Raw genomic sequence first — 13,602 nt, forward strand, 5'->3', positions numbered from 1 at the left:
GAGAGAGCAGAAAGATGCAATAAGAAGAGGAGTTGATTAGTCCTGTTTATGCTCACAGAGTTCAATCCATGGATCACACCAAAACCTCCATGCACTTAGATTTATAGTTTATTGTAGATTTATTAGTGGATGTAGCTTTTTTTTTCTGAAAACAGATGTCAGAATTATCCAGCACTTAATGCCTCCTGCCCATCTTGTATATGGCTCCATCTTGCTTTGTATATGGCTCCATCTCATTCCCCATGCAGAGGAGGCTCAGGAGTGAGAGGGCTACAAACTGCCACAACTGACCAAGCCACCATGGGTTCTCCTTGCATTTTCAGCTGCACACACAAACTGATTCAGTGGGTAATAATATGTGTCTCTTAAAGTTGCAGGAGCTGTTTCTTCTCTCACGGACAATGATGCATTCTATGTCTCTGTCGGATTTTTTCTCCTATTGATCACTTTTGTGTTTGTATTCATGTTTCTTAAATACAAAAAGGTAAACATAAATATCTGTCCCTTCTTCTTTTGTTCCTACCAGGCTGTTTCTTCTCTAAGGCTTCTTACACTGTGTGTTTTTTTCTTCCAAAGCAATTTAGATATGAAAGCCAGTTGCAAATGATACAGATGATAGGGCCATCAGATAATGAGTACATCTACATTGACTTCAGAGAATTCGAATACGATCTAAAATGGGAATTTCCCAGGGAAAACCTGGAATTTGGTGAGCAGTCCCTAAGGCAAACCCCAACACTGGAGTAATAGCCTGTACTGTACCAGCAGCAAATAATATTGGCATATTGTGTCTTGTAGGACAGATCCTTGGTTCTGGGGCTTTTGGAAAAGTGGTGAATGCGACAGCTTATGGAATTAGCAATGCGGGAGATTCAGTCCAGGTCGCAGTCAAAATGCTAAAAGGTATGATAAATTCTAGTACCTTTCACAAACAACAACGTATTCTAGTGGCTCCAAAGCAGAAGCAGAGTTGGAAATCCCCTTGTATACAACCTTTCAGTAGTTAATCCTCAAAAACGCTTGGCTTCAAAATCCTTAAAATGCCTTTCAAAATCCTGCTTCAGTTTGGAAAGATATTGCTGAAGTGCCTTCATCCTGCAGTGTGTTGCCTTTTGTCCTACACACTAGAGAAGGTGTGTGCTCTGTGGGGAAGTATGGAGCTGCTCTGCTCTAAAGAGGAAGAATGGAAATTCCTAGTGCAAATTAGCCTCCTGGTTACATCGGTGTCTCTATGAATTTTGGTGTAAGGTCCCTTTTTCTTGTAGTGCTGTCTAGCTGTGGAACACCCTTCATCTGCTGTGTCTGAGCTAGCTTGTTTCCAAAACTTCAGCACAATTTCCTGTAGTCTTTTCTTCTTGATGACACAAAACTACTTCTTTCCATCCCTCCCTACAGGTCAGGCTTCTTAAACCTCAAATACTCCTTGGTGCTATGCTCTGGCTGCTCTCCAAGATCTCCTCATAAAAGCAGTGCCCAGGAGCAAACCTCCCTGGCAGCAAGAATGATAGAATTGTTTAGGTTGGAAAAGATCTCTATCTTTTGGATCTCTATCAGTTGGACCTATCATTAGGTCCAGCTGTCAACCCAACACTGCCAAGTCCATCACTAAAACATGTTCCTCAGTGACACTACTATATGTCTTTTAAATACTTTTGTGGATGGTGAACCAACTGTTTCCCTGAGCAGCCTGTTTCAATGCCTGACAACCCTTTCAGTGAAGAATTTTTTCTGCATATCCAGTGTAATCCTCCCCTGGCACACACTGAGGTCATTTTCCCCATCCTCTGACTTGTTTCTTGGGAGAAGAGACCGATATTCACCTCACCCACCTCTTGATACATATTGGGATGAGCTTCACATTGACACCAGCACCCTACCCACCTGTATGCCCACACAGCCACTTACTGCCAGTGCTGCCATGCAGCTCCATCCCCTATTTGCACATATGCATCAGTTTTATACTTCCTTGGTCCACTCCTTTGTGATTGTCTTTATGGAAGCTCAACTTGATCGTTATGGTTCACATACTTAATTCACTGAGATCCTGAGGACCAAATGCTTTCTGAAAAACGAGACTAAAGCTATAACAGAAACACAGGGTGGCCTTCTTAGCTATTGGATTGCAACTAGTTGCATGCCAGATGGCTGCCAAGACATTTTTTTCTCTTAACATTTCCCTGCAACAGAATTGACTGCCATTTTTTCTGTGCTTGTGGACACTTTAATAAATTGCTCTCATTTCTTACCCAAGAATGACAAATGTTGACATTTAAGGGCTGCTTTCCCAAGCCTTCAAATGGTACATGCACACACACACAAAAATTTAGTTTCCACCTTTTGTTAAATCTTTTTTTACTGTAAAAAGATTTTTTTTCAGAATGTTCCCAAATATACCATCAGTTCAATGAATTTGAAATTAAGATTTGCATGTGATAAAGCATCACGAACATTCAAATTTTTATTTCTTTGCTAGACATTTCCAAATCTGTGTTATTACCTTTACAGAAAAACCTGATGCCGCAGAAAAAGATGCTCTAATGTCTGAGCTGAAAATGATGACTCACATTGGAAGCCATGAAAATATTGTGAACCTACTAGGAGCTTGTACGGTGTCAGGTAACTTGCAATTGTGGAAAGGTACCAATTAAAACCTCCAGACTAATGAGGACTCCTAAACAGATAAGAAGTGTCAAAAACTTGGTTGTTAAAAATAGTATTAAAGACATCCAAGTCATAAATAATCACCTATTCCTCGGACTGCTCTTCAATCTCTTCTCTGCTGAATTCCATCTCTGCCCAATCAATTTTGCTGTTCTGTGCTGGACCAAAATAAGATGAGGTTGAACTGAAAGCAAAGTAAAAGCTGTGCAGGTGTACAGAAAAGGGTCCTTTCTGATTGAAGTTGCATGAAGTGATACAACAGCTCTTCTGTAGAAGAGGATTTCCTGTTGCAGTGGTGATAGCACTGATATGGGCCAATTTAGTAAGAGGAGAGGAAAAACTTATCTGGTGTCAGGGATTTTTGTATCCACATGATTATGTTCACATAAGAAATAATTTTTTTTCTTTTTTTTTTAAATCATATGGATCACCAAACAGTGAAGTTGTAGAAAGAAAAGGGAAAATGGCTAAAAGCCAGACAGGAAGGAAAAGAAACCAAAAAAGAGCAAAGGCAGGAGGGCCACACAAAGAAAGAAGATGAGGGAAGTGAATAATGGACAGAGGAACAACTTTTTAAGGGAACAATTGTAAAAACAAAGCTGAAGATTGAAAAAAATAAGTAAATATGGGTTAAAATGAAGGCAGCAAGGGATTATCACTACTTAATTATTGTGTGACTCATCACTGAGGAAACACGCAGATATTCCTGTCCCAAGAACTGCTTCCCTGGGCAGTCCAGCAGTGAACAAGAGTGGGTGAGGAGAGGCTAAAGAACAGATGCCCTTGGCGAAAGGACAGGATTTTACCCAGTGTTGGTCCATGTCATGAACTATGACACCTGCCGCTGAAAAACTTGGCTTCCTCAGAAAGACCAAGGAGAACAGTTAACTCTTTTTTCCTCAGTTTGCATCAGCAGCAATAGTCATGCAAAGACATCTGAGGGATAAGAGGAAAGCAGAGAAATAGGTTGATGGTGGTGGACTTAGCTGAGTTTAAACTATATAGGCTGCCACAGCCTTCTGGAACATTAGAAAAGATGTGATGGTGTAGGTAGGAGAGCTGCAGTGAAGGCCTGCTTAGTCTGGCACAGTAGGGCAGGAATGCTTCCAGCCTTATCCAAATCCCATTTTCAGAAGTATTTACTCAAGACTTTCTGGCTCTCAAGACTTTCCTTTCCATCCTCTGAGAGAGTTCACAGGCTGTTTCCAGTGTGCCCTACCTTACTTGGCAGGGGCCTTCCGACAGAAATGGCTGCAAATTCATAGTTGGCTTTTCTGAGCCAGAAGTAGTGATGCCAGTGTAAGGTTTTGCAGGATGATGTGTGACCACTCTGAGCTCCTGCTGGCTTGTCATGACTTTTCTGCGAGCCTGCCTGGGTCAGGTCTTGGATGTATTTTTCCTTTCTTGAGAAAGTGACCTGACCAGTATTCTACTCAGACACATCCCCTTGCAACATCTATCCCTCCTATGGGCCAGCTCAGCAAGCACACTTGGGTTTCAGTTGGCCTTCATGGTAAAAAAAGGATATTTCCAGAGCATGAAGATAGCACAGATAAATGGAAGGATGTAGGTCAAAGGATACAAATTCACATCATCCAGATAATTAGCAGGGATCATTTTTTACTTGAACCATGCATGGTTTAGACAGTGTGTTGCATCTTTATTGTCTGTGCGGTCCTACCAGGAAGGATCTTTCTGTTTCTATAGGGATTTTCAGTACACATTGAGAGATGTACCATAAGGAAGAATCAGCTACACAGACTTTCTAAAGGGACATTACAGTCGGTAAACATTACCTGCCCATCAGCACAGTTTATCTACCTTGGAAGGAAAGATGTTTGGGATGTTTTAATACAGACTAGTCCTGAGAAAAGATGAGAGAGCATTAGGGCTTTAATGGGGAGGGTGCTATAAATAGCAGCAAACATTTACATTTCCAACTATTTCAGGACCAATCTACTTGATATTTGAGTACTGTTGCTATGGTGACCTTCTGAACTACTTAAGGAGCAAGAGAGAAAAGTTTCACTGGACACTGACAGATATTTTTAAACAGCATAATTTCAGCTTTTACCACAATATTCATTTGGACCAAAATTCCAGGTAAAGCATTTAGCAACAGTCTAGTATTTTTTAAAACTACTATCACTTCTTAAACTGCATTCTCAGCTGTGCACTAAACTGGTAAAAACATTCAATTCTTGAGAATGTGCTTCGACGTACTTTAATAAATAATGCTTTGGGAGGAACTGAGATTTGATTCTCCTTATGATGTTCTTCACACTGGACTGCAGAATACAAGCAATCTCTTGTTTCTCTTTCCAGTTTGGAGAAGTCTCATGTCTGTGCATGTCTGTGCCCAGATTTTTAATATCAGTAACTGATCATGGTTTTCACTGTGAAACCATTTATGTGTAGAAGATTACGTGATACACTGTGTGTAACCTTTGAAAATATGTTGCCCGCTCCAGGATGGGGACTCACCTGAAGTATGGTGTAAATACAACTCTGTGCAGAGAAGATGAATTTGAAACCATGCAAAGAAGTCAAAACATAAATGTGACACCTGGTTCAAATGGGATAGTGCTGTTCTCTGAGGAAGGTAAGAGACTGAATGATTTTATCTTTACTAATTCTGTTATTAGGATAAAAAAGATAGATGCTCTTTGTGATGTTGTTCTTGGTAGGAGCACAGGAAAATTCTTAAAATGTCAGTGGAATTAATCAGAGAGTGAGCAAGCCCATGGAAAACTCATACTTGGTTATTTTTTACAGATAAAATTAAGGATGCAAGCACACAGGTGGATGAAGAAGAGGATTTTAATGTGCTCACTTTTGAAGACCTTCTTTGCTTCTCTTATCAAGTTGCCAAAGGAATGGAATTTCTTGAGTCCAAATCGGTATAGTGAGGGGTAGCAAATTGTTCAGATAGAAAAGGCAGTAAAAAACCATCAGTTTATAAAAGGCAGGTTGAAGAACAGAGACACTCAGTGGCAAGCTTGAACTATACCTCCTTCCCTGGCTTAACAGAAAAGGCTGAATTGCAGTTTTAGGTACCACCCTGAGTAAGAAGCATCTGCACTGAACGCTTGTGCCTGCTCTGGCCCTGTCCCCTAGCCATGATCAACCAGGGAGCATCCAGCTTGCCCATTCACAAAACTGTTTAAGTGGAAGGAGGGAGCAACTCAGAGAGCAGGGAGTTGTCTTCCTCTGATACTAAATGCTGCAGAGCATTAACCATTCCTTTCCTTCTAAGTGCATTCACAGAGACCTTGCTGCCCGGAATATACTAGTGACCCATGGAAAAGTGGTGAAAATATGTGATTTTGGCCTTGCCAGAGATATAATTAATGACTCCAACTACATCGTCAGGGGGAATGTAAGTTCATGAGCACTCTCTGGCTTTCATACCATTGTAAGAATTATAAGGAACAAAGAAAGTGAAGTTTTAATTTTTAAATTCCTTGTTAGCTTTGCAGATATCTGTACCGAAAGTGCAGAAATTTCACTTTTTCCTGCCCCTGGCAAATGCAAATTCTTAGCTTATGATTAAACTAATCAAGCTAGTACTGTAAAGGAAATGATACCCATGCTCTTTCTAAAGCACACTGAAATCTACTGATGGAAGCACTGGGAGTCATTTACTGTTGCAGACAGTAATAGTGTAGGACAATGTGGGGATATGCCAGATCCTCTGCCTGTATGAAGAAGTACAGTGTGGGCTTCTCCATCTGAGCCGCTCACTCTAGAAGTCATAAGAAGGAAGGCAGCTCTTCCAGGACTGAGCTCATCTCTCCTTAAATAGTCATCTAAAATGGATGAGATGAATTGGCTCCTTAGAAGTGCCCATTTCTCTCTGCAACGGGAATTTCAAAGGACTACTAAGAGAGACACAGCTCTTGACATGGCAAACATGAATTGATCGTATTCAAGCAGTGAGAACTACAGTGAGTCATCTAGAAAGCCTGTGTCAAAGCATGACCTGGCCTCCTTTCCCCCTGTCTTTACAGGCTCGTTTACCTGTTAAATGGATGGCTCCTGAAAGCTTATTTGAGAGGACGTACACAATGAAGAGTGATGTCTGGTCATATGGAATATTGCTATGGGAAATATTCTCTTTGGGTATGTTTTGTAATAGGACAAAAAAGCAGTGTTTGGTTTTGTTAGCTTCTGAATTAACATGTATTCTCCAATAATTTCCACAGGTGTAAATCCCTACCCTGGTATTCAGGTTGATACAAATTTCTACAAATTAATACAAAGTGGATTTAATATGGACCAACCATATTATGCTACAAAAGATGTGTAAGTGTACTTCTTGCCTGATGCAGAGTATGTGAATTTATATTTACCAGGTCACTGTTTGAATGACCTTTTATTTATTGTATACTCTGTCTTGCTCATAATAAGTTGCAAAACATGAGATCTTCCTCTAACTCTGGAAAAGGTTACCTGATCCTGCAGGTTTTGTTCTAAAGCAGAAGCGATCAACACTAAAGGTTATGTGTGTTTGAAAAGACTAATTTATCATATTTATTTAATTGTGCCTTCCTTTCCCAGGGAACAATTCTTGTTCCCAGATCAGAGATATTTTTTTCCCTTGTTTTCCTTTACTTTTTTTCTTTTTTTTTCTTTCCTTTATTTTTTTTCCCCCCCAAAAAAAAAAAAATCAGTTTTGAATATTGACTAAATCTTTGGTGGGTTTTTTTCTAAACTTTTTTTTTTAGTTGAGCTTTACTACGTTTATTTTGGTTCAGGGTGGCTAGGGATCCTGTTAGATAAGAATCTTGCTAGGAAGAGTTGGGGGGAGCTATTTCTGTGCTCTCAGTATATGATTTTTAGCCTGTGCCTCTGTACCTGGGTGGGCTTTACCTAGAGGTGGACCCCAGCGTACAAGAGAAGATGATAGGGAGCTATGAGACCTGGAGCATGGAGAAGAAGGAAGGACTTTGGATTGTCTGAGCTCTTCTGGCACACATTTCATAGATGGTCTAGGGACTCAGTGCCTTGCTATGACACTGTACTGCTCTTATCCTCTCCATGGAAATGGCATTACAGGTACACATGACTCTGACAGGATGACCCATGAAAGATTGCTGTGGTGCTTATAAATATCAGGGAACCTCTTGTCCCAGTAACTTTGGAAGGAACTTTAATGGATAGGTGCTGCACAAGTGCCTGATGAAACTGCAAAATCTCTAAGGTGCTGTTTACATTTTAGAAAGACATTTGTTATGTCAAATTACATAAAAAGACTTGCTGTGAAAAGTACTCTCAAGAATACATAGTCCACAAGGAGCAGGTTCAGTCCCAGAGACAGATAGGAATTGTTTTCCTACAATTTTCTGTATGGAAGCTGGAAAACAGGGTTAGCATGCCAGTATGTGCCAGCCAGGATGGAATTCTGGCTCCAATTCTATGAGGAGGATTTTACTAAGGGCTCTTGTAAAACCATGTTCTTCATTTCACCCTTGATCCTTATCTTTCTGTGTCTTTTCCTTGTATGCAAGAGAGTAGTTCTGGCCTGTTTCTATAAAATCGTTCTGATGCCCCATGATTCCCATTCAAATCCTGCAACACTATGTAGTCATTTACAGATAGTCCAAGAGCTAACATATTTTCTGTACCACCTCTTTGCTTCTGCAGCTATTGCATGATGCAGTCCTGTTGGGCCCTTGACTCCAGAAAAAGACCCTCTTTTTCTTGCCTGGTTTCCTCTCTTGCAGGTCAGCTGGCTGAGGCAGAAGGAGCAGTAAGTAAACACAGAAATACAGGCAATGTGAACAATGTTTGGGTTTGACTAGGGGAGTTTGGGGTTTTTTTGTGTAGCTCCATAGATCAGAATGAGCTGAGGAATAGCCTTCTGCTTTCTCTTGAAGTATACAACTATGTTATGGATACAGTGCCCATGGATCTATGTAAGAGTCTGAGGCATTTTTTCTGCCATCAGAAAGAATCCTGACCTTCCAGATGAGGAGTTTCTTCCTCCCACTGCCTGCACTGGGCCTCTGGAAAACTGAAAGGTCTCAGCCTGTGCTGTGGGGATGCGCTTCCCCTGTGCAGGAGCTGGTACAGTTTGCTTTGGTGATGCTGATAGATACCATGGGAGGGGAGCTGATGCCAGGGATCTCATGAGGGGTCACCATAGGCATGTGCTGCCATGTCCTCACAGAGTGCTGCATGTCATCCTCAAAGGTCAAAATACTAAACAGGATCTGAAGAAGCCCTGTTCCATCCATACCAGACAGTTATCTCTTCTTCAGGGACGATAATTTCTTTCCAAACTACCACTTTCTACCTGGTTATCCACCCTGGGCTAGACACATTATTTCCCAGTGCAGTGTACTTAAGAACCTTTTGAGATATGAGGAGTGACTCTTGCCTTTGTAGCACTGAGCTTCTCAGAAGGCTGTTAACCTGGCAGAAGCTGCCAACTGTAGGAATGAACTAATAAGCAACTTCAAAGCACTATGTCTATGAAAAAATCTTCCTTTACAGTCCAGTGCCATCCCTCAACCCAACTCTTTTTGGCTGGTTAAGATCCATGTCACTTAGGCAGTAGTCTGGACTCCCTTTGTAGTCAGTGGGAAGTAAACTAGCAGACATGAGTGTGATTCTCCCTCAAGAGGAGGTGAACTGTACATGACAAGTGTCTGCTTCATGAGGAGAGCAGGTTTCCAGGTACAATAAGTAATAATAGAAGATATCTTTTATTTCCTCTTCCCAATTCTAGGTTTACCAGAATATGAAGAAAAATGCTGCTACAAACAATTCCAGCATCAAAACTAAACCAGGAAGTGTAAGCAGGAATGAGGAGTCTCTGCTGTTCCCAACTGAGCACCATAATGAAGACCCTCAGGCTGAAAAATAATCTGGGTTGTGGATTTGATTATTTTCATAAACTCTGTGTAGGATAAGTGTTTTACACCAGCTCTAAGAAGAGATTTTGTCACCAAATGCAGCACTGTTTGCATTTTTTGTGGTCCCATCCATATTTATGTGACTTTGAGAAGAAGAGATGAGTCATTTATTTGAATTCAGCAAACACATCTATAGCAAGACAGGTCTTTTTGCTGCCTCTCTACAACTGGATATCTCTTTTCCTGGTGTTGTGTAAATAGCGTCTAACCAATGTATTGAATTCATACTGTTCTTGCCTCATCACAAGCAAACATGAGAAAATCCACAGTTTTTTTTAGTCAATGTTTACAAGCATTGACTATGCACTAAAAAGAGATGGTTTGATTTCCAGAGGTGCTGTTCACAACTTCATCTCCAGATGTCACTGAGTGTTAGAAAAACAAAGACCATTCGAGCAGCCAACTTTAGATGCCAAGTTTTAGAGTTTCATCAGTCTTGTTTTTACAAGGAACTCTTAATTTAATTGTGTATAACTGTCTTATCCTGGATATTTCAATCGCTGTAAAGTAGTTGACCAGTGTCATGTTCAGGTGAGTTCATTTTATCAAGCTAGAAGTACTTGGGTGGCCTCTAGTCATCCAGGTTACTTTCTGCAACTGCTGGTGAGACCTAGGCATTTGCAGTGAGTCATTCCTTTCTATCTAAAATAAGAATCTAAAATAAACAGGAGGATTGATATTTGGAGATAACCTTTTACCTCCCTGTTCTAGAAAATCCAGGTGGCAGTCTCCAGCTGGAAGTCTCATTTCAACTGAATTACAGCTAATTCCATTCTGGAGGCTTTGTGTGTTTTAATATCAAATAAAAAATGTTTAATTTTGAATAAATTATCTTCTGTAGCAATTTAGGAGTGTAATATCATCACTCCCAATTCCCAGATATCAGCCTGGGTGTATGAATACTGCTGCACTAAAATGAGAGTATTACCTATTTAACTTTCTCGCAGAGTCCCAGGACAATAACCAGAGGCTTGATGTGTTTTCAGTATAGTTAGAAAGACAATTATTTTCATTATGAGGTTAGGAATTTGTAAATGCAACTTCTGTCATTATTAACAGGATACATTTTTCTGCATCTCAGTGAATGAATATGAGAATGTATCGGTTAATAGTTTTCTTTTTTTACATTTTGCAAGGTGCTAACTTAATTTAGGATTTTTCAGTGGCATGTGTTTTAAATTAATAACTTTTTTGATAGAATATACTATAAATTTAGCTGCTCTTTACTAATTTTGTCTGAAAATAATGTTGTAATGCAGTGATTATGATTTGTATATTTTTGATGATAGTTAATAATTAACAAGGAGTCATAAATTTTTTAATCACATATAAACTGCCAAAGAGTAATTTTGAAATATTCAGCTAGAAATAAAACTTTAACATTTCATTTTCTGGAAAATGTATATTATTTTTAACATACTTTCAAAGTGTTCATCTGCAAGATATCACTGTTCAGCACTGTTAACACACAGCTTTCATCAGCTGGAAAGAGGATCTTGAGTGTCTTGTGCAGACAGTTTTCAGAATTCAGAGCTAGAGGAACTTAATGCTGAACTGGTCACATCCAAGCCTAACTGGCTCTGGAAGCTAAGCAGATGTAAACTTGGCTCATAGAAAAGCAGATGGGAACCCCACGTGCTTTAAAACATGCCAGGGAGTTGTGTCAAATATTTTTCCACAAGAATGAAAAAGAAGTGGGTAGGGGTCATCTGGCCCCATCATCACTACTAAGCTGAGATTTGGGAATATAAAGGCGAACAGAGAACCTTGGAGCACACACAACTTCTCATGATGCACACATGAAAAGCAGATCAGGCAACACAGCACTCTGTAAGGAAGTGCAATCAGGAGAAAAACCCTCCTGTAAGGGCTGATCATGTGTAGAGTTGTACACCTGCTTCTCCACACAGCAGAGAGAGATGGCACAAAGCTGCAAGAGGTACTGAGTGAAAAATAGTATCTTCTAGGAGCACATTTCCTTTCCAGGATGCTTCCAACACAACTTAGCAAAATGGTTTGCTGAGGCTTGTGCAGAGCCACAAGCAGTGGAGTAGTTTCATGATTCTTAAAGGAAAATGTCCACATTTCTCTTATTAGAATCCAGACCCCTAATCTGTGTTTCCAGGAGCTGATTGCCTGGAGAAAGTGACAAAGTCCCCCCTGTAGTGAATGGAGAGAGTTAAGTTCGTTTGAAGACCTCCAGCAGAGATGCCTTTAGTCTAAGCTGCATGCATTAGGTTAGGCTGAGACTTACAAAGATTTAGTAATCATTGATGCAGGAAGAAGAGTAGAAGGAGTTGAGGTCAATTCAAGGCGCCAAAGGGCAAAGGACACTGCACTCTCCTACTTAGCAGTAACAGAAATCAGAAGGAAGATACATTTGACAACCGAAGCTAAAGAACAGGATGGCATTGAGGAATATGCCCTAATTTTCTTTCCCTTCTACCTGTAAGAGCACCCCTCGGAGCTGGCAGCCCGTTCCCGAGGAAGCGTCCCCGCGGGATGCCACGCGACAACCAGGGGACAGCCGCAGCTGGCACTAGGTGGAGCTCCGCGACCGCGGCTGTCGGGCAGGCAGTGACGGAGCGGGTGGTGCAGAGGGGACAAGGAGCCGGGCTGGTGCTCAACAGAAGGGCCTGGGCCAGCCGCGGTGTCTGGACCGAAGCTACAGGACACCAGGAGACCAGAGCTGGGGATAGGGGTGTCGGCCAAAAGGAATTCACAGCCAAAACTTCGTAGCAGAAACCGCGGCTGGCCCAGTTCCAGGGCAAACGACTCAGTCCCCGACCTCAGTGCGTTCTCCCAAACAACCATTCCCGTGTGTCACAGGCAGCAGGGACAAGAAAAAGACTCTTGTCTGGATCGAGAGAAACTGGAGGTGCTCCTCCAACACGTCCCACTCTTGTGTTTGGGATACCTGAGATGGGCTCTGGGAGGTCCCTCTGGGAGAAGCTGGGGCTAACCATGTGTTGAACCAGAAGAGGACAGCAGAACTGACCCTGTCATGCATGCTGGCAGAGGCTTTCAGTCCACATGTTCATGGAGGGAACTGTGAAATGGGATGAAGAAATCCAAGGTCATAGCTGCGACAGAACTATTTGCAGACAGGTTATTTTTTAGGAGGCAACACTTCTGCTGGAAACTATTTTGGGAGCAAAAATCAAAGCAGGCAGAAGATAATCGGATTAGGACATTCCCCACGGAGCTGGATACATCAAATCTCAGTCCCCTACTCCCAGACACAGTACTAGATCAAGTGCTCAGTGGCTCAGGGGTCACTCTTCCTAGCCAAATGCAGTGCAGCACCAACGAGTTGATGCCTTCTTCCCTCCCCCATCAGTGGCTAATTAGTTAGACTGTGTAAAGCAAACCAGCTTTAAAAAAAACAAGGCACAAAAAGACCCATCCAGATTTGTGGTTGAGGAGGCCACAGATCACTTCAGAAAGAGCTGGGACCTGAGCCCAGCTTCCTCTCACCCTTGGTGAGCATCCCAGCACTACGGACTGACCGGGAAGAAGTCCCTTCAAGGCAGGCTGTCTCAGACCAGGGCTGGATTCAGGCTTCCTGGCATATTTACCAGTGATGACATAAACAGAGGGACTGCTCAGGTCAGGGATTCTGTCTTATAGGTCACTGACACATTAGAATTTATGTGTTTAAGTCTGTACTGGAAGACTGATAGAGTAACACAGTGACCCACTCCTCCCGCCATGTGTTACCTACACCCATTCATGATTCTTTGCACTAAGTTAATTCTAAGTTAAGCTTTGGCACGTAGCTGTGGCAGCCCATATGTGCCCAGAGAAACCTCTTTCCAGGTGCAATAGAGTTCCCCTTCCTCCATGCCCTATGCAATGTCTACATCACCTTCTGAAAAAAGCCCAGAAGTTGCTTCTAATGACAGCCCTCCAGTCCCACCAGTGCCATGACAGCCCCATCCTCAGAAGGGGTTTGGAAGCTTCAGATCCTAAAAAGAAAGAGATGCCGTGTTCTAGTTTCCACCGTATTTCTCCTGGAGAA

The 13,602-nt window shown here is 41.7% G+C and overlaps 1 protein-coding gene across 1 annotated transcript in view; it reads left to right on the forward strand.

Moving 5' to 3' along the window:
• The window catches only part of FLT3 (fms related receptor tyrosine kinase 3), a 45,776-nt gene extending 35,046 nt beyond the window's left edge, over positions 1–10,730 (forward strand). The window contains exons 13-24 of the mRNA XM_032679218.1: positions 372–484; positions 577–709; positions 799–903; positions 2,506–2,616; positions 4,611–4,764; positions 5,133–5,263; positions 5,437–5,561; positions 5,918–6,040; positions 6,672–6,783; positions 6,867–6,966; positions 8,308–8,413; positions 9,395–10,730. Of these exons, the coding sequence (XP_032535109.1) occupies positions 372–484; positions 577–709; positions 799–903; positions 2,506–2,616; positions 4,611–4,764; positions 5,133–5,263; positions 5,437–5,561; positions 5,918–6,040; positions 6,672–6,783; positions 6,867–6,966; positions 8,308–8,413; positions 9,395–9,532 (1,451 nt within the window). The 3' untranslated portion in view covers positions 9,533–10,730. The remainder of the gene's footprint in view (positions 1–371; positions 485–576; positions 710–798; positions 904–2,505; positions 2,617–4,610; positions 4,765–5,132; positions 5,264–5,436; positions 5,562–5,917; positions 6,041–6,671; positions 6,784–6,866; positions 6,967–8,307; positions 8,414–9,394) is intronic.
• The last annotated feature ends 2,872 nt before the right edge of the window (positions 10,731–13,602 follow it).

Source organism: Chiroxiphia lanceolata, chromosome 2 (assembly GCF_009829145.1).
Source record: "Chiroxiphia lanceolata isolate bChiLan1 chromosome 2, bChiLan1.pri, whole genome shotgun sequence".
Classification (NCBI taxonomy): domain Eukaryota; kingdom Metazoa; phylum Chordata; class Aves; order Passeriformes; family Pipridae; genus Chiroxiphia; species Chiroxiphia lanceolata.